General features: G+C 52.6%; 2 protein-coding genes across 4 annotated transcripts in view; one reads left to right on the forward strand and one right to left on the reverse strand.

The window, feature by feature from the left end:
- MAD2L2 (mitotic arrest deficient 2 like 2) overlaps positions 1-27,678 on the forward strand; it is a 194,819-nt gene that overhangs the window by 137,768 nt on the left and 29,373 nt on the right. The gene's annotated exons all lie outside the window — the stretch shown is intronic.
- The window catches only part of DISP3 (dispatched RND transporter family member 3), a 60,102-nt gene continuing 48,358 nt past the window's right edge, over positions 15,935-27,678 (reverse strand). The window contains exons 14-21 of one of the 2 annotated variants that reach the window (XM_009235269.4): positions 25,573-25,703; positions 25,300-25,472; positions 24,240-24,366; positions 23,564-23,709; positions 20,694-20,853; positions 20,110-20,223; positions 19,516-19,682; positions 15,935-18,773 (exon numbers count right to left, since the gene is read on the reverse strand). In XM_009235269.4, coding sequence (XP_009233544.2) covers positions 18,411-18,773; positions 19,516-19,682; positions 20,110-20,223; positions 20,694-20,853; positions 23,564-23,709; positions 24,240-24,366; positions 25,300-25,472; positions 25,573-25,703 — 1,381 coding nt within the window. In that variant the 3' untranslated portion in view covers positions 15,935-18,410. Of the gene's footprint in view, positions 18,774-19,515; positions 19,683-20,109; positions 20,224-20,693; positions 22,911-23,563; positions 23,710-24,239; positions 24,367-25,299; positions 25,473-25,572; positions 25,704-27,678 lie in introns of those variants that run through there. The other variant, XM_054541804.2, reaches the window with a different exon arrangement.

The raw sequence follows: 27,678 nt of genomic DNA on the forward strand, positions 1-27,678 counted from the left end.
TTCCCATTCCTGTGATACTGAGCAAGCCACTTAAATCTCAGTGTTCTCATATAAAATATGGAGATTGGTGTTATTTGAGGATTCAATGAGGTGATGGATGTGAATCCCTGACAGCAGTGCTGGGGACACAGTGAACTCATGAGGACTGGAAACTGTTCCACGAGCTCTTTGGGTGGCTAAGATTCCTCTGATGTTAGCACAAAGAGGTGTCAGCATCTCCAAAATAGCCTCAACTCTGCCTAGGCTTCTCAGTGTTGCTGTGGAACAATCAGAAATGATAAGAGGCTGTGTTGTAGATTTATATGCACGGGCAAATGGTAATTTCCTTAACAAACAGGCACACACAGCAGGACACAGATTCCTCCAAGGCCCAGGAGCTGCAAAGGGAACACCTAGTAAATCAGGACTGGTGGATAAAGCCCAGAGTGGCCTCCCCACCTTCCTCATGTTAATGAGCTGACAGATTCCAATTACAAGCCCAGTGGAAGGACCTCAATGGTGAAGTTTGACAGTGGTCTTAAAACTAAAATAGCGATACATACGGAGAGTGTGTATGGTGCACAGGCATCTTCATAGCCCCGCACACCTCTTGACAATAGCCAGAGTTCACAGGAAAGGAACAGGAGGGGGCTGGGAGGAAGGGAAGGGAATATCTGGGGAGTGAAATGAAGAAGGCCCTGCAGAATGAGCTGTTGGTAGTCCCCTCTGGGAAAGGAAGGGTTTACCTGGTGGAGTTGTAATGGTATCTTTATTCTCACTAGCTCAGGCAGTTTGAAAATTTGTGAATAGTTCCATGTGACATTGAGGTCTCATCCTGAAAAATGGGCACAACAATACAGGCTTTTCATACTTACTGGCAGTTTTAGGAGCACCAGTGGGGATACTCAGGCGTGGAAGCAAAAGCGATGTGGAAAGTGCAGCTGCTAGGGCCACCAACAAACTTCCAGACTGTTGGAGCTGGAGGATCATGGAATTCAAACCAATCCCCTGGTTTTACAATTGAGAAGAATAAGGCCCAGGGACAGGAAGGCAGTTGCCTGGTATCCTTGAATGAATTAGTGAGGGAGAGGGAGCCCTGACGCTAAGCCATGTGATCCTTGTTTTCCTTTCATTGTTCAGTTTGCTTTCTTCCTGGCAGTCATATCTGGTGCAGATCCCCAAGGCACCTGTGGCTGGTGATGAAGTAGAAGGCAGGACTCAACTCAAGAGGCCAGGCTTGGATTGAGGACTAGCTAAAACAGGGACAGGAGGTGAGCACCTCCCCATAAGACACACCCACCAGTGTGCCGTGTCAGTGTGCTGTTGCCATCGTGATGCCCAGAAGTTACCACCCCTTTCCATGGCAATGACTTGATGACCCGGAAGTTACCACACCTTTTCTAGAAATGTCTGCACAATCTGCCCCTTAATTTGCATATAATAAAAAGTATGTGTAAATATGGCTGCAGAAGTGCCTCTGAGCTGCTACTGTGGGCACACTGCCTCTGGGGTAGCCCTGCTCTGCAAGGAGCACTGCTGCTGGGCACTGCCGCTTCAATAGAAGTTGCTGTCCAACAACACCAGCCTGACCTTTAATTCTTTCCTGGGCAAAGCCAAGAACCCTCCTGGGCTAAGCCCCAATTTGGGAGCTCACCCGCCCTCCATCACTGAGTCTCATGGGCTTGCCCACCATGCACTGATGGTCTCTTGGGGTCCTCTGGGTGGTCTGGGAAGTGATACCCTTGTTTTATTAATACTTTAATTATCATGTATGTTGATGCTTTGTTCACTGCATAACCGATCGTGTATGGTCTCCCTGTCGGCCTCCCATCAGCATGAGCCCAGACTTCCCTGGCTGTGGTGAGGTTTGTTTCTTAGGTGATAAGAGTGGATTAAGCACTCTGCCAGCCCTCCCTCCCCAGCTGGTAGCCCATGAATTAAAAGGGTTTGAGAAAAACCAGCATAGAAGCGGCAATATATTCTGTTTCTAGATGAGCCAGGTGGTTCCAAAGCTACCATTCATTCATTCTTTCAACAATAAATAACTAAACCATCGTATGTGACCCTACTCAACTTCTCTCACCATATCTCACATCTCATTACATCTGGTGTCATGAGAGACACCAGAGGAAAGGAGCATGGTTGACTTGGGAACGTTCATCCTTAATTTTGGAGAAAAAATTGCTCCTCATGGGAGACAAGGAGAGGTTATCATCACCATAATCTCAGTGGAGCATTGTAACAGCCTAAACTGGTCTCCCAGCGTCCCATCCTGCCTCCCTAGTCTCTTCTCCACAGAGCAGTTCTATTAGTCAGGGTTCTCCAGAGAAACGGAACCAATAGGAGATATATACACATATCTTTGATTTATGGATATATATATATATACACACGCATATATATATAGAGAGAAATTTATTGTAAGGAATTTATCCGTGAGATTATGGCGGCTGACTGGTCCCAAGATTTACAGTTAGCAAGCTGGAGATCCAGGAGAGCTGATGGTGTAGTTCCAGTTCAAGTCCAAAGATATGAGAACCAGGAGAGCCAACGGTATAGTTCCAACCTGAGGGCTGGTATGCTTGACACCTAGGAGGAGCCATTTCAGTTCAAGTCCAAAGGCAGGAAAGAACTTATGTTCCAGCTGAAAGGCAATCAGGTGGGAGGAACTTCCTCTTATTTGTTGCGAGGGCAGCGTTTTGTTCTATTCAGAACTTTGATTGGATGGGATCCATCCACATTAAGGAGGGCCATCTGCTGTACCCAGTCTACTGATTCAAATGTTAATCTCATTCAGAAGCATCCAGACTAAGTTTTGACCAGATGCCTCGGCACCCCATGGCCCAGCCAAAGCTTTTTAAACTGCTGTGATGGTTATTTTTGTTTTAAACATAAATCAGATCATATCACCCCCATGCTTAAGACCCAAACACCTTATATAACCTACAAGGACCCCTCCCACTTCTCCAACTTTATTTCCCTTCCATCTTCCCTTCATTCACTACATTCCATCCATACTGGCCTCCTTCCCATCTTTTTTTTTTTTTTCTTTTTTTGAGACAGGGTCTTGCTCTCTTGCCCAGGCTGGAGTACAGTAGCACAGTCACAGCTCACTGCAGCCTCAACCTCCCAGGCTCAAGCAACCCTCCCACGTTAGCCTTCTGAGTAGCTGGAACTGCAGGTGTGCACCACCACACCCAGCTAATTTTATTTTTGTGTGTGTGGAGACGGACTCTCCCTATATTGCCCAGGGTGATCTCAATCTCCTGGGCTCAAACGATTCTCCCACCTCGACCTCCCAAAGTGCTGGGATTACAGGTTTGAGCCACCATGCCTGGCCCTTCCCATCTTCTGATGCCACAGTTCTTTCCATCTCAGTGCCACTGCAGTTGCTGCCCCTTTTGCAGGATGCATTTCTGCTAGATCTTCACAAATCTGGCTCCTTCTCATTGTTCAAGTCAACTCAAACCTCGCCTCCTCAGAGAGGCCTTCCCTTACCATCCTAGCTAAAGTAATTCTCACTCAATCACCACAGAGCCCATCACTCTGCTAATTTTCTTCACAGCACCTAGAACAAACTGAAATTATCCTAGTTATGGATATGTTTATCATTCATGGTCTTCCCCTCCCACTAGAATGTAAACTCCATGAGAGCAGAGGATTTATTTGGCTCATTCTTATAATTCCAGCTCCTTCTGCAGAGTAGGTTTTAAGCAAATAGTAGTTGAATGAATTAGTTAATTGATGGTGGCACAGATTTTAAAGGAGAGATTTTAAAATAGCTTCTCTTCACCCTCTTAGAGAGGAAAGACTTTTTGTGTCTATGTTTCAGAAAATAAGGTGGGTCCCAGGGGTTCTGTTCTTTCTACCCATGTGATGGACTGACAGCTCTAACTATGAGAAACTCCACTTACTTGGGCATTCCCTGAAGTGTGGGTCCTTTGGGAAGCACCTGGATTGGAAGAAGGAGGTGTCAGTAGAAGGGAGATAAATGTTGGGTGTTTTCCAAACCAATCTTCTCATCACACATACTTTTTTAATGCTGTCAAAATTGAATTTGTTATACAAAGCTGGAAGCAGTAGGGTTTTGTGTAAATAGCAAATCGTGGGAAGACTGCTCTCCTCAAGTACTTTTTTCTTTTTTTTTTTTTTTTTGCCAGCCCAGTCTATTTCCATATCCATACAATGTGTGAGTTCCAGTCCCTGGTGCTGAAACAATTGAATCAGCCGGACGCCTGGGCTTCGGGAGGCGGACACCTCTATCCGAGGTGCTGGAACTCCCTCCCCTTCACCCTCTCCTCGCTCTCATGGAGCTGCCCAGAAGTGTGTGGTCACTGCGCCCTGCCATTGCTGGGTCACGCTGCAATGATAGCTGCTGGAAATCACAAGGCTGGACTATAATTCCATCGTCATTTGGAATCTCTTGAAACTCATCCAGGTGCTGCTACAGCCATCCTGTTCTGCTCTAGGGAGAGGGGCTATGGGATTCTAAGCCCTTTTGGCAGCTCCCTGGGATGTGTCCAGCCTCAGGTGTTGTGAACATATCAGTAATGCCACGAGAAAGGGCAGAAAGTCCACAGATCTCGGTTCACCATCTCCTCTTAGTATGACACCTGCCAGTCCAGCCTTAGATTGCCTAGTCTGCAGTGGTACCTCTGCAGGAGTCCATGTGTCCAATGGGCAGGTATGTTTCCATTTCCCTCAGGACGGAAGGAAGGAATAAGCTCTGTAAATCTTGTGGCCCACAAGAAGTGACAGATAATAACTTAGATTTTGTAGTGACAGGGTGACCATTTAAAAATATTTGTTGGCTGGGCGCGGTGGCTCACGCCTCTAATCCCAGCACTTTGGGAGGCTGAGGCGGGTGAATCACCTGACGCAAGGAGTCCAAGACCAGCCTGGCCAACATGGTGAAACCCTGTCTCTAGTAAAATTACAAAAATAGCCAGGCCTGGTGGTGCGCACCTGCAGTCCCAGCTACTCAGAAGGCTGAGGCAGTAGAATCCCTTGAACCCAGGAGGTGGAGGCTGCAGTGAGCTGAGATCATGCCACTGCACTCCAGCCTGGGTGACAGAGTGAGACTCCCTTTCATAAAAAAATTTGTTAAAAATTTTGAGATATAACATATAAAGTACACAAATCTTAAGTGCACAGCTTAAAGAATTCGTGGGCCGGGCACGGTGGCTCACGCCTGTAATCCCAGCACTTTGGGAGGCCGAGGTGGGCGGATCACGAGGTCAGGAGATCGAGACCATCCTGGCTAACATGGTGAAACCCCGTCTCTACTAAAAATACAAGAAAATTAGCCGGGCGTGGTGGCAGGCGCCTGTAGTCTCAGCTACTTGGGAGGCTGAGGCAGGAGAATGGCGTGAACCCGGGAGGTGGAGCTTACAGTGAGCCGAGATCGCGCCACTGCACTCCAGCCTTGGTGACAGAGCGAGACTCTGTCTCAAAAAAAAAAAAAAAAAAAAAAAAAAGAATTTGTGTGTATGCATGTGTGCGTGTAACCACTATCCAGATACAAACACATAACATTTCCAGCATGCTTCCTGCCTTGTGCTATCTAACAAGAAGCATTTTCCACCAAAGGTAACTACTTTTCTTATATCTGTCACCATAGATTAGTTTTTCCTGTTCTCAAACTTCATGTAAATGGGATTATTCCATATGTACTCTTCTAAGTTTGACTTCTTTCATTCAACATTATGTCTTCAGATTCATCCATCTTGCTGTGTATCAGCAGTTCATTCTTTTTCTCTGCTGTTTAATATTCTTTTGTGTGAATAAATCACATTTTATCTATCCATTCTACTATTGATGAATATTTGGGTTGTTCCCAGTTTGAGTCTATGATGAATGAAGCTTTGAACACTTTTGTGCGTGTCTCTTGATGAACAAAGCACTTGTTTTTGTTGAATACATACCCAGGAGTGAAATTGCTTGGTTGTGGCATATACCTATGTTTTCAAAGTGGTTGTATCAATCTACAGCCATTGCTTGAAAAAAATTAATTTCTCCTTTCTGATTTTAACTTTTCTGTCTTCTCTTGATCAATGGAGATGTTCTGGGGGAGGCTCTGTTTCAATAGTCGTGGCCTTAGAGTTTTCTAGGGTACTCTATTGATCAATATTGATTAGATGACTATTCCCTACTAATCCCTCCCGGGAAACTATTCTCCTCTCACATCTTTCTTTTTGGATATTACCAAGACTGACTCCTATAATGGAATCTGAATGAGATGGTGCAGAGTTTAGAATAAATCACCTGCTTTTCTTCCTCCACACCTCAGGCTAGAACGTGCCTGAGAGAACACTCCAGCCAAGGAGAGCCAGGAGTGTGGTCTTCATCCCCAGGACCCTAGATGAGTCCTAGAGCTCCAGATAGGCAAAGGACAATTAAAAATCTGCAAGGAGGCTGAGTGCAATGACTCATGCCTGTAATCCCAGCACTTTGGGAGGCTGGAGGATTGCTTGAGCCCAGGAGTTCAAGACCAGCCTGGGCAACATAGGGAGACCCCACCTCTACAATAAATTTTAAAAATTAGTTGGATATAGTGGCACATGCCTGTTGTCCCAGCTACTCAGGAGGCTGAGGTGGGAGGATCACTTGAGCTGAGGAGGTCAAGATTGCAGTGAGCCAAGATCATGCCACTGCACTCCAGTCTGGGCAACAGAGTGAGAACCTGTCTCAAAAAAAAAAAAAAAAAAAAAAAAAAAAAATTGGCCAGGCACGCTGGCTCATGCCTGTAATCCCAGCATTTTGGGAGGCCGAGGTGGGCGGATCACAAGGTCAGGAGATGAGACCATCCTGGCTAACATGGTGAAACTCCATCTCTACTAAAAATACAAAAAAAAAATTAGCTGGGCATGGTGGCGGGCACCTGTAGTCCCAGCTACTTGGGAGGCTGAGGCAGGAGAATGGCGTGAACCTGGGAGGCAGAGCTTGCAGTGAGCTGAGATCGTGCCACTGCACTCCAGCCTGGGTGACAGAGCCAGACTCCATCTCAAAAACAAACAAGAAAACAAACCAAAAAAATCAATCTGCAAGGAGCTTTTTGCTCCAAGAAGAGGAGTGGGCAATTAGCAGGGAAAAGAGCAAGCTCCTCCTTTGTTCTCCTTCCTCAACTTTTCCTTAGATTCTATGAGATTTGGGGCAACATATCTACTCCCAGTGTGTGTATAGTGTTTAGATAACTTTAGGCTCAAACTTTCAAACTGGGACTGTTTTATAGACAGCTCAACAATCTCAGGGGCACACATGGAGTACTTTATAGACTGTCCTAGACATTGATCCGTTCATTACAGCACCCAGTGCTGAGTTTGCCTCATCCTGCTGCTATCCTCTCTGATGCTGGGGTCACAAGATTTCTAATCACACACTGACTCCTCTGTAACATCAATCTGTGTGTGTCTCTGTCTCTCTCTGTCTGTATCTCTGCCTGTCTGTTTCTGCCTCTGTCTCTCTGTCTTTGTCTCTCTCTCTCTCTCTCTGCCTCTGTCTTTATTTCTGTCTCTATTTCTCTGTCTCTCTCTCTCTGCATGTCTCTGTCTCTCACTGTCCTTTTTCTTTTTTTAGATGGGATCTCACTGTGTCACCCAGGCCAGAGTATAGGGATGCAGTCATAGCTCACTGTAGCCTTGAATTCCTGGGCTCAAATGATCCTCCTGCTTCAGGCTCCCTAAGTGCTTGGATTACAGGTATGAGCCACCCTGCCCAGCCACTCTCTGTCCTTTTGAACACCAGGTCTATATCGTCCTCCTTGCTCCTTATCCCTGGACCTCTCTTTATCCCTGTCATCTTCTCCTCCCACTTCCTCTTCTCTGCTATACTCTTTGGAGAAAAGAGCTCTCAATTCAGAACAGCCAAAGTAGCTGGTGTAGAATAAAATGAGGCTCCTGTGTCCTCCTCAGATGGAGCTAAAGGTTCTCGTAGCCCTTGCAGAGGCAGCAGTAAAGATGAGTAATGTTTTATGCTTTGAGAGATGGGAGCAATCAGGGCTATGCCAACAGGACCATAGACCTTTCACCCTGCCTTTCTGAGTTGGGGTCAAGAGAGCTTTTGGCTGAGGGTTAAAGGACTCCAAACTTAGGATGAGGAGGGAGAGTACACATTTGTGGTGTACTTTGGCTTGGATTTCCTTGTCCTGGAGACTTAGAGGCCAGGCAGGCATGGTAAGCAAAGAGAAGGTACAGAGAGTTCATTCTGGGGCCCTAGGAATATTAGAGGATCACGTAGATCTTTGACATGCTTTTAGGGCAGTTCTGAGTACAATCTGCAGGACTGGGCATCAGAGTTCTGCCTGTCTCAAGGTTATTTAGTTCCCCCGTTAGCCATCACAGCTACCTTCAGGTCATAACAGGAAATGAGCTCAAAATGCAACACAACTGCAGGAGGCTCCCATGGCCCACCAGCCCCTCTGGCCTGATGATGGTCACTGTCAGCACTTTTCCTCTCTATGCAGATCAATAGGGCCCTTGGCTATGACCTCAGGTTCAATTATGGCTTCAATTATGGAATAAACAGGCTGCTACTGCACACCTACCTCTTATTAAAAACACTGCACTGGGGGCTGGCGGAGACTGGACCTGGAGGGAATCATTAGCCTGCTAATTTGAAATCAATTTAAAGTGCATTTGCTTAATGGTATGAGCATTGTGAATTATCTACAAATTGTTAATTTAGTTGAACGTGACACCAGATTTTCATTTTATAAATTGCATTTTTGGGTTGGCAAATGTGAGTGTGTGTGTCCTTCCTCTCCCCTCAACTCACGCCTTCTCCCTTTTTGTAAAAAAAAGGTTTGATCACCTGTCTTGTGGTCTGAGCTTGCGATCTTCAGCTACTCAAAAGTCTTTGGTGTTTGAAGTAATTAGGGCAGGAAGGATGCTGCAAAGAGCTTGCACACCTGTGACCCACCTATGCAACAGTGACAGCTCAGGGAGGAGGGTGGAGCAGAGGAGGGAGCCTGGAGGAGCCGACCTGTCTCCGAGCTGGCTCTCCTTGGCTCAGAGTAGGAGATGGCTGTGCCCTTTTCTTTGTGGGTCACTTCCTCTGTCTGGACCAGGAGACAGGAACATGTGCCCCAGAGGCAGCTTCCCAGGATGAGTGAGCTCAGAGTGGCTAACAGGCCTGTATGTTCTTTGCAGCCACTGCCATGGGAACAAGGTTGTTGGCTTCAGCAGCAGCTTTTACGTGGTGGACTGGGCAGCTTCAGATACGAGGTGGCACTGGGTGGGCCCTTGCGGTGGGCGGGGACTCTCGATACCAAACTGGCTGGAATTTGTAAGATTATTCCTGAGCCTCTGTTCCATGCCAGGCGTTGTAATAAAACTGGAGGTCAAACATGAGCAAGGACCCTGCCCTCAAAAATAGCTTTGTTGCTAAATCATCATTTGCTTTTATGGAGCCTTTGCTCTGTGCCAAGTGCCTCCCAACCTTGCCATATTGAATCCTTACCGGAACACTGAGTTAGGTGCATCTTTGGTCCTTTCTGATGGATGAAGTAACGGTGAGTGGTAGATTGTTTGCACAAATTCACCTTCCTGTGTCCCCACGCCTTTGTAATATCATTTCAAATTTCCTCCCATTAAGAGGTAGAGCCTATTCCTCCACCATTGGAACTTGGGCTGACCCGGGACTCACCTTGACAGCCAAAGGTGGCAGAAGTGATGTGCCAGCTCTGATGCCAGGCCTGGGGAGGGTGCCAGTTCCCGAAGGCTGCCATAACTCCGTAGCATAACCAGGTGGCTTAAACAACAGAAATGTCTCATCTCACAGTCCCGGATACTAGACTCTGAAACCAAGGTGCTGATAGGTTCCCTGTCCCTCTGAAACCTGGTGGGGCGGGATTCCCTCCTTGCTTCTCCGTAGCCTCTGACGCTCTGCTGGCCCTCCCTGGCTTGTGGGTACACCAACCTATTCTTCATCCTCACATGGCATTTTGTCCCAGGGTCTTCACCTTGTCTTCCTTCAGCTGTGTCTGTGCCCAAATTCCCTGTTTTTATCAGGATACCAGCTGTGTTAGTTTTCTGGGGCTGGCATAACACGTGCCACAGACTGGGGGCTTAACCCAGAAAGGTTTTCTCCCACAGTTCTGGAGGCTGGAAGTCTAAGATCAAGGTGTGGACAGTGTTGGTTTCTCCTGGGCCTCTCTCCTGGGCTTGCACGCAGCCGCCCTCTTGCCGCCTCTGCACGTGGCTGTCAGTCCGTGCTGACAGGCCACTAGTGTCTCTCTGGGTGTCCTAATCTTCTCTTCTTATAAGGACAGCAGTCAGATTGGATTGCAGCCCATCTGAATGGCCTTGTTTTAACTTCATCACTCCTTTAAGAAACTTATTCTAAATACAGTCATATTCTGACGTTCTGGGGATTAGGGCATCAAGATAGAAATTTTGCAGTGGAGTGACACAATTCAGTGGATAATCCCAGGCATGCTGGGATGAAGGCCCATGCGAATGAGCTCATCTTAACTTGGTTCAATCTGTAAAGACCCTGTTTCCAAATAAGGTCACATCCTGAGATACTGGGGGTTAGAACCTCAACATGCTTTTTTTTTTTTTTTCTTTTTTCTTTTTTTTTTTTTTTTTGAGATGTAGTCTATCTCTGTCACCCAGGCTGGAGTACAATGGTGTGATCTCGGCTCACTGCAACCTCTGCCTCCCAGGTTCAAGCGATTCTCCTGCCTCAACCTCCTGAGTAGCTGGGATTACAGGCGCCTGCCACCACGCCATTTTTTTTTTTTTTTTTTTTTTTTTTTTTGTATTTTTAGTAGAGACAGGGTTTCACCATGTTGGTCAGACTGGTCTTGAACTCCTGACCTCAAGCAATCCACCCGCCTCAGCCTCCCAAAATGCTGGGATTACAGGTGTGAGCCATCGCACCCGGCCCAACAAGCTTTTTTGGGGAAATAAAATTCAGCCCATAACAGAAGGCCATGGGCCTTTCCACTCATTCTCCAGGAACCCTGGCATTGCCCTGTGAACAAGCCCAAGCTAATTTGCTGGGTGGTGAGTGGCATATGACCCTGTGACCCCTGCCTCCAGCCTGACAGCCAGCTAAGCCCCCAAAGCAGAACCACCCAGTGGACCTACAGCTGACTGTGGAAGAGCTGACTGCAGAACAGCTGACTGCGGAACAGCTGACTGCGGACACACCAGGGAGCCCTGCCAGGGCCAGAACCTCCCAGATGAGCCCCACTACTTTTGTGACAGAATCATCAGCTAAATATATGGCTGTCTTAAGCCACTAGATGTTGAAGTGGTTTGTTAGGTAGCAAGAGATCACTGATACCCAGAGGCTCAGAGAGATCAGGAGGCTTGTACAGGTCACACAGCTATGGGTGGAATGTAGGGAGGCTGATGGTCTCATCACCACACCAAAGGGACAGGATATGTCCCAAGGTATCAGGTTCTGCCAAAGTGTCCCTGGGACAAGGGATCCCCTGGGTGGGACCTCTGGAATTCAGTGATCCAGGGGACGAGATGGGAAGAGTCTTGCCTCAGCTTCAACATTTGCTGTGAGCCCCTGGGAGAAGTCACTCCACCTTGCTAAGCCTCGGTTTTCTCATCTGTAGAATGGAGTGGTAACATGCCTGCCTCGCAAAGTCATGAGGAGCTGGTAAGTTTCTGAACGAGTCAGCCTCTTGTGAGGTACATAGTCTCTCTTCTTATTGTAATAGTGTCACAAATGCCCTCTCTCTCCTCTGATGCCTCCTGCATCACTGAGGCCCTCCGAGCCATTGCTCCCTGTGAGGCATTCATACGTAGTGCAAACTGTCCTTGAAGTCAGCTGGCCTGGCTTCCAATCCCACCACTCGATGAAGGTGGGTGAGTCACTTTTCTCTCTGAGAAATGGGACTGCACCTTTTTCGCGGGGTGGGTAGTGGAGAGGAAGTGAGCTTAGGTGGAGAGGAGGCCTGTGGAAGGGACTCGGTTACAGCTCAGCTTCCCTCCCTCCCACCCTCTTTCCCTGGTGCCCTGGCTTCTGCCTGTCCTCACCAACAAGGCAAGGCAGATCAGCCCTGAAGGCGCTTGGGCAGGCAGATTGGAGTGACTGGAGACAGCCCCGGAGGAAGCTCTTCTCTTCTCCCCATGCAAACCAGGTAAGTACAAACAGCGTCCTGTCAGGTAGACCTGGGCATTCACTTTCTGCTGACAATCCGCATCTTCACCTGGAGTTCCTTGGAGAAGAGGCAGGAGGAGGATGGGAAGTAGGGATGGGCAGGCAGAGGTGGCTGGAGAATGAAAGGTGTGGTGCTGGCTCCTCCTGCTGCAGTAAGGACAGGCCGGGACACTGCTCTGCCCCAGTTTTGATGAGATTGTTCCCATTTTACAGAAAGGTAGATTGAGGCTTGAAGGGATAGAAAATGTGTCCAGTTAATAGATATTTATGATGAATAGACTATATGCCAGGAACTGGGGATACCCAGTCTTTGTCTTCATGGAGCCTTCATGACTTCTCCCCGCAGTGCGGGGACAGAGCCAAGTACCAGGTCATTAACAACACAGGGAAGAGGAAGTACAGCGCTGTGTGTTCATATACCAGGACGACGAACCCAGACTTGGGCACCAGTGAAGGCTTCCTGGAGGAAGCTGCGTCCTGAAGGAGAAGGGGAGGCTATGAAGGTGTAGCAGGTGCAGGAGGAGTGTTTAGGCAGCGAGGGAGCCACAGCTCGGCACAACTGAGGAACTGAAAAGTTGGTTCTGCTGAGGCCTGAGGTGCAACGTGGAGGCAGTGACATAAGATAAAAACACAGAAGTCATTGAGACCCTAACGGGCCTGGAAGGCTGGGTGAAGCAACTTCAATTTGATTCTGGAGGCAACAGGCAATGCTTCAGGCAATTATTGCTGCAGTAAAACTGAGAAACAAACCCCTCACACTCCATGGCTTTGCATGACAGTTACTTGTTGGTGTCAGCTGGGAGTCAGTTGACCTATACCAAGACCAGCGCAACCTGGCTCCAGGCCACACGTTGGCTCAAGTGAGTTCCATGTGTCTCTCAACCTGCTGGAACCAGTGGGCTCGCTGGGGCTTGCTCTTCCCAGGGAGGCACAGAAGCACAGGGAGGTCCCCTCGGACAGGAACTACAAGCCTGCACTGGCCTCGCTCTTGCCAAGATCCCCAGGGACAACAAAAATCACATGGCTGGGCCCGACGTCAATAGGACAAGAAAACATATACCACCAGCAGTTGGAGAGGGACCAGCCAGGGACAGAATAGTTGCTATTTATCGAAGTGCTTCGCAATTCCAAGTGCATAAATGCGTCCTGAGTTGGGAGAAATCTGTTTCATAACAACGATGATGTCGGGATGATGGTTTTAGAGGTATCGCTGTGGCCAAGCCCTTGGCAAACATCATCTTATTAAAACACGATCACGCATGATGGGTATTATTCTATTGAATGGATGGGCAAACAGGTTAAGATGGGGAATGTGACTTGCCTACATTCACATGGTTGACGGAAGCAGGGTGAGGAAGGGTTCTGTGACTGCACTGCAGGATGGCTGTATCCGAACTCCGGCCTCTTTCTGTTACCCTATGCGGCCCCCTCCCAAGCACCCCCTCTGCTCAACTACAAGGGTGCGCAAGGGAGCAGCATCAGGCAATGTCATGCTGCTCAATGCTCCAAAGCCTCTAACTGGGACTCTGGCTCTGGAGCAGGCCAGGGCGGTCCCGCCGCGTCCCGACTCAGGGAAGGCAGGGAGGGTGGCTGGCGCTGGTGCCAGCATCTCCTGGCGACGCCTCCAGGGCAGAGCAAGTCAGTTGACATTTGCTGATGCCTTCTGAACAGGGTGAGCTCCTTCTCTCCTTCCTCCCTGCTCTCTCTGCCTCCCCTCCACCCTCAGCACTACAGCCAGAGAGAGCTTTCTAAAGAGCAAATGACAGCCACGTCTCTCCGCTGCTTACAAAATATCATCTAGATAATACATTTCCGTAGTAATATCTCTTGGCAATTTTTTTCATGTCGTTACATAGAATGCTTCCTTGTTCTTAATATGGCTGCAGAATGTTCCACCATCCCTGTGCCGATGGATGCGGGGGGCTCACAGCCCTTTGCTGCACCAGACAAGCCTCTAGTGAATAACTTCCACACTTGGCCAGCACAGGAAGTTTAGCTGCAGGATACATCCTCAGAAGCAGGATTGCTCAATCAAAAGAACTGTGAGATTGTAATTTTGATAGTGACTGCCAAATTACCCTCCACTCCAGTGGAATCTGTTCCATGCCCACCAGCAATGCGTGGCAGCCCGTGTCCCCTTAGCCCGGCCATCAGCGTGCTATCAACCTTGTAGATCTTTACTGAGTGGATAAACATAAAATGGTCTTCTGTTGTTAAAAACCTTTCATTGTAATTTCCATTCCCTCCAGGATAAAGTCCAGCTTCCTTGGGTGGACATGGGAGTCGGCACAACCTTGCCCTTCCTCAAGGCCCCTTGTCACCTGGTGGGGTGGACCTGGGCACAGCTCATGTCTCTGGACTTCAGTTGCTTAGCAGTGAAATAGGGCAAAAGCATTCCCTCTGACCAGTGCTCTAAAGATTCCTGAGAACGCACAGATTCTTGTTCAGGCAAGGCAGGTGCTCCATACACACAAGCACACATTGATACCTCCTCGTCTCCAAGGGGAAAGAGAGAGAAGCGGGGGCTCAGGGAACCTTGGCAGGGGGTAGGGGTCCCTCTCCTCTTACTCTCCTCATGCCTTTAGCTCCTCCTCTGTGCCATGCGCTGCCACCTTGGCACGCTAAATGTCTGCACATCCTCATAGACCTCGGGCTACCTGCTGTGCCCGAGCTAACAAAGAGCATCTCATTAACGCTCAGCAAAGCTCATTAAGACCATGAGCTGTGCATCAGTGGCAAAGGAAGGTCAAGGTTCTTTTCGTGGGAGTTTGCGCCTCTGGGACCCTGTGGCGCCAGTATTCACAAACAAGATGAAGGGGGATCTATTTAGAGGTAAGTAGGCAACTGGTTGTGTGGCCAGAGTTCTTGGAAACTCCCAAACATTCACAGCCTTTCCCCAGCCTGGCTGTGGCCCCGCTCCTGGAGGAACTATCACCCGCCGAGAGCTGGACAGATCAGGCACCACACAAGGCCAGATGAGGGCCAGACAGGTCAGCTTTGATGAGACACAGACCTGTGTTGAGAATGCCATCCCCAGGGGTGACCCTGGCCAGAGGCCGGCGGGGAGGGAAGCTGCCTGGCAGCATGCTGGGTGTGCGCTCTTTCCCCTCTCTGGGCCTCTGAGTGCTCATCTGTGAAATGGGAACTCCACTCACAGGAGCATGAGGGTTACATCAGAGGTGTACATGTGCCACGGAGCCCTCGCCACCCTGGGGGAGATGACAGTGACATAGGGCCTGGCTCCTCCACCCTGGACCTGCCTGCCCAAAATCCCCACAACACGCTGAAAAGACAGAGGCCAGGGGAAGGAAGAAGAGCTGTACCACAAAAGGAGATGGGCGAGGTGAGGGTTTCTTTACAAACGGGCATTATTATTATTATTATTTATTTATTTGAGAAAGTCTCACTCTGTCTCCCAGGCCCAGTCTTGGCGCACTGCAATCTCCACCTCCCAGGTTCAAGTGATTCTTGTGCCTCAGTCTCCCAAGTAGCTGGGATTACAAATGTGTACCACCATGCCCGGCTAATTTTTGTATTTTTAGTAGAGACGGGGATTTGCCACGATGGCCAGGTTGGTTTTGGACTCTTCGCCTCCTGTGATCCACCTGCCTCGGCCTCCCAGAGTGCTGGGATTATAGGCCTAAACCACTGCGCCTGGCCAAATGGGCATTATTTGAACTGCATGCAAATGATATGCAAATGATTCTATCTCCATATTAAAACTAAGCTTTTGGGAAGGTCTCAGGACAAGCACTTGGAGATGCAGATCCTTTTTCTAAGCACCTTCTGGGGCATCCTGTCAATTTGCCAGCCCCCTCCCCTCCCCTCTGCTCCTACCAGGCCTCCTCCCACCAAGCCTGCCCCATTTCCCTTGCATAGGTGGTCGTTTGGATGAGGACTGACCCTGCAGATGTGGCCTCCTGCACATCTGGGGACTGCCACCAGTAGGTCCCAGGTCAGAACCCAGCCTGTGCCCTGATCAGCCCCTTCAGGGCTGTGTGCTTCGGGCCATGGTCCTTCCCCTCAGCCACCACGCTCTTGGCTGGGCCTCCAAGGGTCCAGGTTTTCCAGATGTTGGATGGAAAGATGCTCAGGTATGAAGCATTGTACAAACACAAGGTTATCATTCCAGATTTTCTAAGAACAGGCCTCTTGATCTGACCACCAACCTCAGACAACCCTGTAACCACCATCAGCCTTCGTTTGACTGTATTGGGGGGCTGTGAATCTTAATGGCTGAGGAAACACCCTGAGGACAGGCTGGTGGGGCTCGGAGCCTGGCTCCACCATTCAGTAGCTGCGTGATCCAAGCAAGTCAATCTCAGTTCCTTGGCTGCCCCGTGTGCAAAATGGGTGTGACAACACCTATTCCTTATGGTTAACAAGTGAGCTCACACATGGGAACCCAGCTGTGTCCCTGGAAAGATGTTGAAGTCCTAACTCCTGGATGGATACCTGTGAATGCAAGATTTGGAAATAGGCTCTTTTTAGATGATCAAGTTAAGATGAAGTCATTAAGGTGGGGCCTAATCCAGTATGCCTGGTGCCCCTCTTAGAAAGAAAGAACGTGACCTAAACAGAAACAGACTAAGGAAGTCATGTGAAGACAGAGGCAGAAGCTGGAGTGACGCCTCTTGGAGACAAGGGACAGGAAGGCTGGTTTGCTACCAACCAGCGGAAGCCAGAAAAGCAGGAGACGGACTCCCTGAAAGCCTGCAGGAAGAACCAACGCTGCCAACACCTTGCTTTTGGACATCCAGCCTCCGGAACTGTGAGAATAAACTTCTGTTGTGGAAGTCACACAGTGTGTGGAGCTTTTTCATGGCAGCTCCAGGACACGGACACAAACTCTGAGGAGAGCCTCTGGCAGTCAGTGCTGCCTGCTAGGCTCACTCATTGCTTATTTGATGCCTTTCTTCACTATGCATGGTGGGCCAAGGTCTGACAGTCCCTCAACAAACACTTGCTAAGTGGAAGACACAATGGTGTACGTCTGTCTTGCATCCCCAGGCCCCCAGTTAATATTTACAGAAGGCCAGAAGGGCTGGCCTGGAAACCCCCTTTGATGTCTTTCCCACCTGCAGGGATTCATTCCAGCTCAATCTGAGTCCACACTCATAAAGCCCAGTGGCAATATCTGTCCCCAGGGAAAGAGCTCAGTGCCCAGCACGATACTCGGCACACCAAAGGCATCCTCAAAATGCCCCCTCTGTGGAGCCAGTTGGACCCCTTAAAGAGAGAAGCATCTCTTGAACCCCACCTCCCCCAGAGCGCCCTGTGACCTGTTCCAGGAAGGTCGGTCACCCTCCAGCTCACCCACCTCTCCCTCTGGTGCCAGCCCCAGCCTTTGCGCCAGGTTCAGGCTGGGCAGCGCCCAAGGTCACTTCAACTTTAGAAACGCGGTAGAGACAGCGGTGCTTAAAATGCTCATATTAACAGCAGCGGTCTGCAATCCTGTGTCATTTTAATAGGAACCTTCTGCCATGAGCAGGCGGCAGGCACGGCAGCTCCTCCCCACAGGGGCCATCCCCCAAAACATCCACTCAGACTCAGGTGGGAAAGACGGGGGCTTAGATCCATGAGGAAAGCTGTGCTGAGCCCCAGAGCCCCCAGAGAGGGCCTTTGAGGGGCCCCTTGAGGCTGGGGTCAGGGGTAGGACACGCAGAAGCCCAAGCCGGGTCCTTCTGTCTTCTCTGGCCAGGACCAAAAGGCCCATGGAGGGCCACAGGGCCATTCAGCACTGGCCACCGTAAAGCTGAAGGGGAGGGTTGCGGGGGGAGCGGGGGTAGTGGGTGAGAGGCCCCCACCCTGGATCCACTGTGCTCTTCCTGTATGATTCCCGAGGGCAGCATGGAGCTCGGAGGCAGCTCTGGCTCTGCTACTGATCCAGCGACAGGGCAGCCACTGTGTCCTGGCGCCTCAGTTTTCACATCGGTAGAATGGGGGCCACCCTGTAATATCCACACTGGAAGGTTGTGAGCACTGAGGCAGTGTGAGAGGCAGACCCCCTACACAAATAACCTGACCCCCATGGTGACGAGGCATGGGAGGAGGGCTGGTCTCTTGGCTGGGCAAAAAGCCGAGTGTGGCTGCCAGTAGCCCGGCCTGTGGGGTGGCCGCCGTCTCCAACTCCCAGCTCCGCAAAGGCAGCGTGGTCCACACCATCTGTGTGGGTGTCAGCCTCCACGCTGGCCCGCAGGGTGCCCTGGGCCCAGGCCTGGGGACACAGCTAGCTGGAGCGGAGCTGGGAAGCAGCTCCTGTCCCCCCACCCACAGGACCAAAGATGCAAGTGTCCAGAGCCCGTCCCGGGCTATAGGGAGGCCCCTGCGGGCAGGGGAATCTTATAGCCACTCCGCAGAAGCACGAGGCAGGCACCCAGCCCCAGGGCCCCTGCCAGCAGCACGGCACCCAGGGCCTTGAAGAAGGAAGTCCGGGTCCGAGTGAAAGAGCCGGGCGCCATGATGCCCAGCAGGGCGGTGCTGACGGTCAGCGTGTAGAGGATGGACACGCCCGTGTTGAGTGCCACGATCTTGCCGAACTTGGCAAATGGGGCGATGATGCAGAAGAAGAGGGGCACTGTGGCGATGACCGTGGTGAGGGCACTGGAGACGATGGCCACACCCACATGCCGCACGGCCTCCAGCGTGCGCCACTGGCGCTGCGTTCGGGCGTCCTGGGGGGCAAGAGGAGAGCTGGGAATCCAGCCTGCCTGCGGGACCCCTCTGGCCAGCACCTGGGGAATTGTGCACCCCCGCCCCAGGCCAGGTTCCTGCTCTGTTACTGGGATGAGAGCTGCAAGCTGCTCTGTTACTGGGATGAGGCCCAACCTCTGGGTTGGGAGGGTAGGCACCAGGTGGGTGTTGCTATGGCAACAGGACGCGAGGGTCTGCACAGTAGGTCCTCATAAATGGGAGCCCTGCTTGGAACTTATTTTGTTCCTTTGACCACAGGCAGTTAAATGCGTAACTGATTTGATTTTTACATATTTGTGAATGTTTTCACACCAACGCAATTCCAAACTAAAGAAAAAAATCGTTATTAGGCCCAGAGCCGGTTTTGGCACTGAGTATGTGAACATGTCCTCACCAAGCCACCAGGGGTTGGAGCAGACTTGTGGCCTCTGGGTCATGGCTGGAAGGAGAATGAGCCATGGACTTGGGGCAGCGTGAAGCAGGCGGGCCCCCTTGGAATCCTGCGTCTGTCCAACCCTCTCATTGCTCACTTGGGGAGCCTGAGGCTGGGGGAGTGTGGACCTTAGAACTTAAGTCCCTGGGGCTTGGGGATCAGCTTTGGGAAACCTTAGTTTCTAGAACACAGCCTGCGTGGGGGTCCTGGTGCTGGGATGTTCAGCTACCCTTGAGGGTGGGAGAAGAACCAACGCAGTGGGAGGTGGGTAAGGCGGGCAGGGTGCGCACCTCGGCCTGGTGGGGGGGCAGGTTCTCTCCAGCCAGCAGGTAGCCCTCGACCAGGTGGACGCAGTAATCCACGGAAGAGCCAACGAGGATGGACAGGGAGATGGCTTCCACGGCCCCCATCTCCCAGCCGCTCCAGTACATGATGGTCACCACCAGGCACACGATGCCTGCAAGGAGACAGCAGGGGAGGCAGCTCAGACCCCCTGCCCTGGAGGCCTCAGGGGAACAGAGGTCTGGAGTCCAGCCCCCACCCCCAGGTGACAGGAGAGACAAGGCACACTGAGGGAGGGGACAGGTGCAGCAAGGACCCCCGAGGGAGGGGACAGGTGCAGCAACACATCACTGAGCTGAAGGCTACCACCTGGGTACCCCGGCTCTGCTCAGGATCACAGACGTGCAGGAGAGACAGTCCTGTGAGCCACTGTCCCAGATGGCACCTGGCAGGTCTTGTGACCTGGGGTGGGGGTGGGGGAAGCCTCCGCCGAGATGTGACAGTGAAGGGTTCAGAGGCCTGGAGGCTACCTGGGGCCACCGGGGAGACGGCCTGTTCCCGTTCCTACCGGCCGGGTGCCCACCAGCCCCTCGCCCACGTACCCAAGATGCTGAGGAGCACGGGCAGCAGGAGCAGGATGTGGGTGGTGAACACGGCCACCGCGGCCACGCAGATGAGCAGGGATAGCACCAGGCCGCACAGGGCGCTCTGCACCCCTGCAAGGGAGGACAGGGCCTTAGTGTGCTGCTCTGTGGGCGGTCGCAGCAAGCTGTGCTGCTAGGGTGAGCCCTTGACCTCTCTGAGACTCCAATTCCCAGTCTGTAAAACGGGGTCATAACAGGACCTACCCTACTGGCCTTGTTTGGAGTTGAAGAGAACACGGGCCAGGCCCTCAGCCCGGAGCCTAGGCACCTAGGAGGGGCTGGTAACTGGCAGCTGCCACCATGGTCATGACTGTTACTTTTTAGGTGGCCAAAGTCCAGATCAGAGAACGTGGCCAGATGCCCCCGACAGGAGAGGACCCAAACTCCAGCCTCTGATCAATGTCCCAGCCACCGTGCCACCCGGTTTCCCCAGGGCTCTTGGCCAGGATGGAGAGTGTGACTCAGGCCGCTCTGTGCCCTCCTGGCCCCAGGTCCCTCTGCCTCCTGCCCACCCAGGGTGGAGGGGCGAGGCTGCCGCTTGCCTACGATTTCCATGAATATCTGCTTCCAGTGCTCGCAGGTCTGGAAGCCCCGGCGCAGGGCTGAGCCCTCAGGGAAGGCCTGCAGCTGCTGCTGGAGGAAGCTCTCCCAGCGCAGGTAGTCCGAGTAGGTCTGGAAGGAGGATTTGCCTTTGTACGTTGTCTGTGGGGGGAGACGTGAGCTGGTGAGACAGGCAGGGGCTGCGGCCCACCCGCCCTTCTCAGGCATGGCTGGTCTGTTCTGTGGCCACCAATGGAGTGCTGCGTGTGTTGGGGAGGGTATGAACAACGATTCAATCCAAAATGAGTCCCCACCAGCTTCTGGAGGCATCATGTGATTGTGACAGCAGCACTGGTCCACATGCAACCACAGTCCCTGCCCACCAGAACCCCCTTCAGCTCCCAGGGCCCCCCCACGCTCTCCTGTCCACACAGAGTGCATGCTGTTCCCTCTGCCTGCTCAGCCAGTTCCTGCTCATCCTTCAGGGCTTTCTGGGGTTCCATCTCCTCCAGGAAGCCTTCCTTGATGCTCCAAGGTGGGCCTCCTTAGTGTCTCCAAACCCTCAGTGCTTCCCCTGCTCTTGTCACTGCCTGGCAACCTGCCTGGCCCTGGCAGGTGGGACTGTGAATTGCAAGGGCAGGAGCAGCCTGGCTGGCCCACAGTGCCCAGCCCCGAGGGGTACTCATGGATGATGAATGAGAGAAACAGGCACTCGCCCTGCTCTAAAAGATTCTTAAGGTATCTGCTCATCAATTCTGCTCTTGCTGAGCACAAGCCAGTTCACGGTAGGTCTGCGTGCGTGTGTGTGTGTGTGCGTGCGTGTCTGAGTGCTGGTGGGGTCAGCTTGGAAGTGGGCGCCTTGCCGTGTGGTGAGCCTGAGTGGGGACTTTTCTCCTCCCTGGAACTGCCTGGGGCTTCAGCCTGCAGAGGGAGGTGAGTTCTGACACTTGCTGCAACATGGTGAACCTTGCACTGAGTAAAATGAACCAGTCACCAGCTGGGCGCAGTGGCTCACGCCTGTAATCCCAGCACTTTGGGAGGCCAAGGTGGGCGGATCACCTGAGGTCAGGAGTTCGAGACCAGCCTGGCCAACATGGTGAAACCCTGTCTCTACTGAAAACACAAAAAATTAGCCAGGCGTGGTGGCGCACGCTTGTAATCCCAGCTACTTGGGAGGCTGAGGTAGGAGAATTGCTTGAACCCAGGAGGCCGAGGTGGCAGTGAGCCAAAATTGCGCAACTGCACTCCAGCCTGGGCGACAGAGTGAAACTCCATTAAAAAAAAAAAAAGAACCAGTCACCAAAGGACAAACACCGTATGATTCCATTCACATGAGGCCCCCAGAGTTGTCAAATTCATGGAGAAAGTAGAATGGTAGATGCCAGTGGCTGTGGGAGGGGAGGGGGGAGTTAGTGTTTACTAGGGACAGAGCTTCAGTTTGGAAAGACAAAGAAAGCTCTGCAAGTAGATGATGGTAATGGTTGCATAACAGTGTGAACATACTTAATGCCACAGAGTTGTATGCTTAAAAATGGTTCAGGCCAGATGCCGTGGTTCATGCCTGTAATCCCAGCACTTTGGGAGGCCGAGGTGGGTGGATCACCCGAGGTCAGGAGTTCGAGACCCGCCTGGCCAATATGGTGAAACCCTGTCTCTACCAAAAAATAAAAATAAAAAAAATTAGCTAGGCGTGATGGTGTGCGCCTGTAGTCCCAGCTACTGGGGAGGCTGAGGTGGGAGAACTGCTTGAACCCGGGAGGTGGAGGTTGCAGTGAGCCAAGATCGTGCCATTGCACTCCCACTCCAGCCTGGGTGACAGAGTGAGACTCTGACTCAAAACAAACAAACAAACAAACAAACAAAAACCCGGTTAAGATGGTCAATTTTACCTTATGTATATTTTACCACAGCAAAAAAAACATAACCTAAAAAAGACCCATCTGGGGCTTTGAACTGGTGTCTGCATTTGCCTGGGGGCTCGCTGAGGGCTCTGAGGCCCTCCTGGCTGGTGGGCTGGTTTCATTGCTTGTGCAATGAGTTAACACAAATACATAGTGGGAAAGAAGTCAGGGCGGGGGGCCAGAGGAGAATTACCTCCCTGGTTAAGCTGTCACATTGATTCTTAGTGTTTTCCCAAGAATTTCCCAAATTCTCAGATTTTCCCAAGTGTTCTTATCTCCAACACCTGCCAGAGGGGTGCAGGGATCTTGAACCTGCTCCTACAGATGAGGCCAGAGGGGATGAGTAACTTGCTCACGGACACAGAGCACACCAGGATCCCAGCAAGGATTGAGCCCAGGTCTCTGCATGGAGGCAGCAGGGACGGACTTGCCAAGCTTGGGAGAGCCACGTGCCAGGGCCGAGAGTCCCCACAGTGCCCAGGTCAGGAGTGTGTGCATGTGTGGGTATGTGCACACATGTGTGCCTATGCCTCCTTGGGCAGAGCCCAGCGAGAGTCCAGGGGTGACAGAGGCAGCAGGAAGGTACGGGGGATGGCCAGACTCAGGGTCTGGGGCCCCAACCTGGCCTCCCACAGTGGCAGAGGGGGGCATCCTGGACTTCCACCGGCCCCTACAGACCAGAGACTAAAAAATACCGTGGATCTCCGGTTGGTGGAGAGGGAGGGAAGGGGAAGGGTGGGCGGAAGGGAACTGGCAGGCCGCCCATGGGGAAGAAAGGGCAGAGCTCTGCAGTTAGGCGGCCTGGTTTCGCACTCGACACTGACACCCACTAACTGTGTGACCTCCGGCAAGTCACTCCACCTCTGTGGGCCTCAGCATCTCCCCCCGATCTGGGAAGAGGGCTGGGATCAGAGGTGGCACACCCAGGGCAAGTACACAGCATGGCACCCAGCGAGGCTGCCTGGGCTCACCGACTCGAAAGCCATGGAGATCCACTGCACGCGGCCCTCCCTGACGCCCACTGCCCCGTGGGACAGCTGCCCCGGGAGCAGGTTGGGTTCGGGCAGCTCCTTGCACTCAGGGTGCAACATCTGCAGGAAGGAGGAGGTGCTGTAGCCTGAGGGGAGAGGCAAGAAAGGGAGTGGATGGTGGCCCTGGAAGAGCCTGTCCCCCTGCATCACACCTGTGCCCACACACTCACGTACCTCTGAGGCTTAGAGTGCTTGTAACCGTTGGCAATGGCATTGGGAAACCTACAACATGCATTTGCCATCGGGGTGGAACATGACATGTGGGCCCCTCCCAGGGATACCCCGGCGGTGACCTCATCCACATTGGCTGTGGGCCAGCCCCTGGCCCCACCCCCTAATTTTGGAAAAGCTACTCCTGCAGATGGACCCCACATCCCACACACGTGCACCTCTGCACCAGTCCTGTTGACACACAAGCTTGCTCACATCCAAAAACCCTCGACTGCCGGCACACACCCCACCCTGTGGACACACTCAGCACAGATACACATCTGCAAAAGACCCCCACATGCCAGACACTGTGTCCTTCGGGCTGTCTACCTTGGACCACGGCCTCTGTGCCTCCCCAATCAGTCCATCCTCCCTTGGAGGAACCAGCTCCCCACACCCCACACACCTGAAGGCAGGCACTGGGCCCCGCCCGGCTTCACCAGCTCGGAGTTGGCTGCGATGGCCTTGCAGAGGCGACACAGGTGCCCAATTTCCTTGAAGAGGTCAAAGCTGCTGTCGTAGACAACACTACCCTTTCCCAAGGAGACACAAGCCGGCCCAGGTCGCTCAGTGAGATGGGGACTCAGTCCTGGGTGCTCACCCCCAACCCCGGGGAAGAACCTCCAGCAGCTTCCTGCTACCTGTCACCCTCACGTTGCCAGTCTCCAACTGCTCACCCACTGCCCCACCCTAACCCTCTGCCCTGCCCCCGCCAGCATCTTCTGCTCCCATCACTGCCCACCCCACACAGGACCCTCTGTCTCACCTCCTCCCCTTCCCTCACCACCTTCTCACCTGGACTTCTTGCTTTTCTCCCCACCCTCCCAGACAGCCACATCCTCACTGTCCTGCAGGACCTGCCTGGTCCCCCCACGCCTGCTCCAAGCGCCTGCAGACGCCCAGTGTTGACTGAGCACGCAGATCTCCTCCGCACCTTGCCCCCGACTTACTCCATGGCTGCCATTCCCGTGTACCCCGCTGGGCTGTGACTAATAAAGGCGAAGGACACCCGCCTGTCCTTCCTCCTAGGAATCCTTAGCACCCACTACGTGCCCAGAACAGTCCCGGCTCAACCAGTGCTTTCAAAAACTGAAGAGCCTCACATTGGACAGGAGTGCATTGAGGGAGGGAGGCCTCAGAGAGGAGAAAGCCACAGCCGAGCGCAGAGGAAGGGGGAGGGCAAGGAGGTGTCCACCTGGATTGCCCTCTCTCCATTCCAGTCCCTCACGGGCATCCAGCTGGGGCCCTAAATCCAGATTCCTGGGTGAGTCTAAGAGGTCAACGCTGTTGAGTCCTCAAGAAAAACCGGACCCCCAGGAGCGCATCGAGGTTCTGTCTGGGCTAGAGAAGCCATCGAGGAGCCAAGAGGGGGTGTGAGGAGCTGGACATGGTTCCCTGGACAGGTGCTTATTTGCAAGACTGTTGCAGCTGGGGCCCTCGGCATCTGCCCGACGCGTGCCCCGTACCAGGTCTCCAATGACGTGGTTGTCCACCTGCCGAGTGTGGTTGACGCCAATAATGCCAAAGACCACGAAGACCATGGCCCCGGTATCCACTAGTGGCCGCACCGCTGGCTTCCCACAGCCTGTGTTCACGCAGGGGTTGAAGCCAAAGGTGGCCGAGAGACGGGCCTTGGACACTGCGAACAGGGAGTCAGAGCTGTAAGCGAAGTCGGGGTCCAGCTCTTGAGTCCCGAGGTCTCAGATCCTGAGGTCCCCCCCTGTGTGCCCCTGCCATACCTTTCTCACTAGGCACAAAGAAGAAGCCTTTGGTAGGCCCATCGGGGCTGGAGCTGAGCAGGCAGCCAGGGGGTGCCATGCACACGCGCCCGTGGAAGGGGGGCTTGTGGGACTGGGCGAAGTACAGCTTCCTGTGGAGGCAATGCAGGCCGGGCTGAGGCCGGAAAGGCCAGGAGGAGTCAGGGGAGGCGAGGCCAGCGGGCCAGGGTTGGGACTGGGGCTGGGGTGTCATAGGGTCTGGACTTGGGCTCTGCCCTGGCATGAAGATTTGTTCTCAGGTTGAGGGCTGGGGAAAGTGCCCTGGGCTGGGGGTCTGGAGGTTGTTCTAAGCCCCGCCCCTGCCAAGGCTGACTATGGGAACCTAGTAAAGGCCCTGCTCCTCTGCCTCAGTCTCCCCACAGGAGTCATGAAAGGTGGAGAAGACCAGCAGCTTTCAAACTGTCCCCAGGGGGTACGAGGGTTCAGGAGGGACCCCAGGGACAACCCTAGCAGTCCTCGCTCAGAAGCCCCCAGCCTTGCCTCAACCCCAACAGTTAGGGAGTCTCTAGATTCTATAGGAAGGAAGGGCTCCAGGGTCAACAGCTGGCTAACCACTAGACCCAGTGCACTTCAAAGTTCTTTCTAGAATGTTTCCAGCTTATCCAGGCAGCCTGCCTGACCCCTGGCCACTGATGTGTCTGTGCAGAGTAAGCCCAGCCTGGGGCTCAGGGGAGGACAGGCAGAGGGGTCCCCACCCCCGAGTCAGGGTCCCAGGCTGGAAAGGACCCAGTGGGTGCTGCTCTGCCATTCCCTGGCGCCCAAGCTGCAGCCCTCAGCCCCATGCAGAGTTCAGGCTCCTGTGGATGTTTGACACTCCAAAGCTAGCCCCGTCAGAGACCAGTCTCCATGTGTCACCGAGCCCCAATGGAGACCACAGTCCCCATGTATCACCGAGTTCTGTCAGAGACCACAGTCCCTGTGTGTCACCAAGCCCCGTCAGAGACCACAGTTCCCGTGTATCACCGAGTTCTGTCAGAGACCACAGTCCCTGTGTGTCACCGAGCCCCGTCAGAGACCACAGTTCCCGTGTATCACCGAGTTCTGTCAGAGACCACAGTCCCTGTGTGTCACCGAGCATGGCCTTGTACCACTGTTCTCCACCACTATGACAGTGAGGCTATTTCTTTCAGAGCACGTATCATAGTTTGTAATGATATTGCTGTTTACTTGTTAGCGGCCTGTCTCCCGCTAGACGGCCCGAGGGCAGGAGTCACATCTGTCTTTGTCACTACCATATCCCTAGCACAGTGCCAGCACAGTTGAAGCCCACAGTTTGTTAAATCAGTGAACGGCGGAGAGAGGAGACCTTTGGCTAATATGGCCTCCACAGATAAACGGAGTTGTTATCTGCACAGATGCAGGGCTGTGTTTACAACATGGGGAATGAAACCCCAGAAAAGGTGCCCCTGGATGGCGTGGAGACCCCGAGAGCACAGAATGCAGCCTCTGACTCGGCATGTAGTGGGGACCCGACTTCACACTGGGCGCTAGCAGGGACTGGGCCTGTGGCAAGTGAATACAACAGGGGTCCTCCCCTCGCTCTCCTTCCAGCGGAAGGGGCGGGGGCATTAAATAAACATTTTCTGAATTAATGATATATTTAGAGTGTGGGTGAGTGCCTTGTCAAGGAAGTGCGGAGTGTACTCATTCATTCATTCAGCAAGTACTTATTTGTACCTACTATGCCAGACACCGTGACAGGTGCTGGGGAGGCGGCACCAAATGAGACGGCCAAGGTGCTACCACAGGATGCCTGTGTGCTCCTGTGGGAAGACAGGTAACACTGCAGGTCAGCATGGTGGCAGGTGGCAATGGGGCCAGGAGAGCAGTGGGTGACGTATGGAGAGAGGCTGGATGTGGCACTTGGAGAGGGACAGCCTCTCCCAAGAGGTGACTTTTGGACAGGGACTTGAATCTTGAGAAGTTGTCTCGCACTTGAGGAGCGGGGGAAAGCATTCTAGGCACAGAGAACAGCAAATGCAAAGGGCCTGAGATGGAAAGGGGCCTGGTATGCCAGAGGGACAGTCAGGTAGCCACTGCAACCCCTGAGGAGCTATCAAGGTAGGG

This window comes from Pongo abelii, chromosome 1, assembly GCF_028885655.2.
Source record: "Pongo abelii isolate AG06213 chromosome 1, NHGRI_mPonAbe1-v2.0_pri, whole genome shotgun sequence".
Lineage (NCBI taxonomy): Eukaryota > Metazoa > Chordata > Mammalia > Primates > Hominidae > Pongo > Pongo abelii.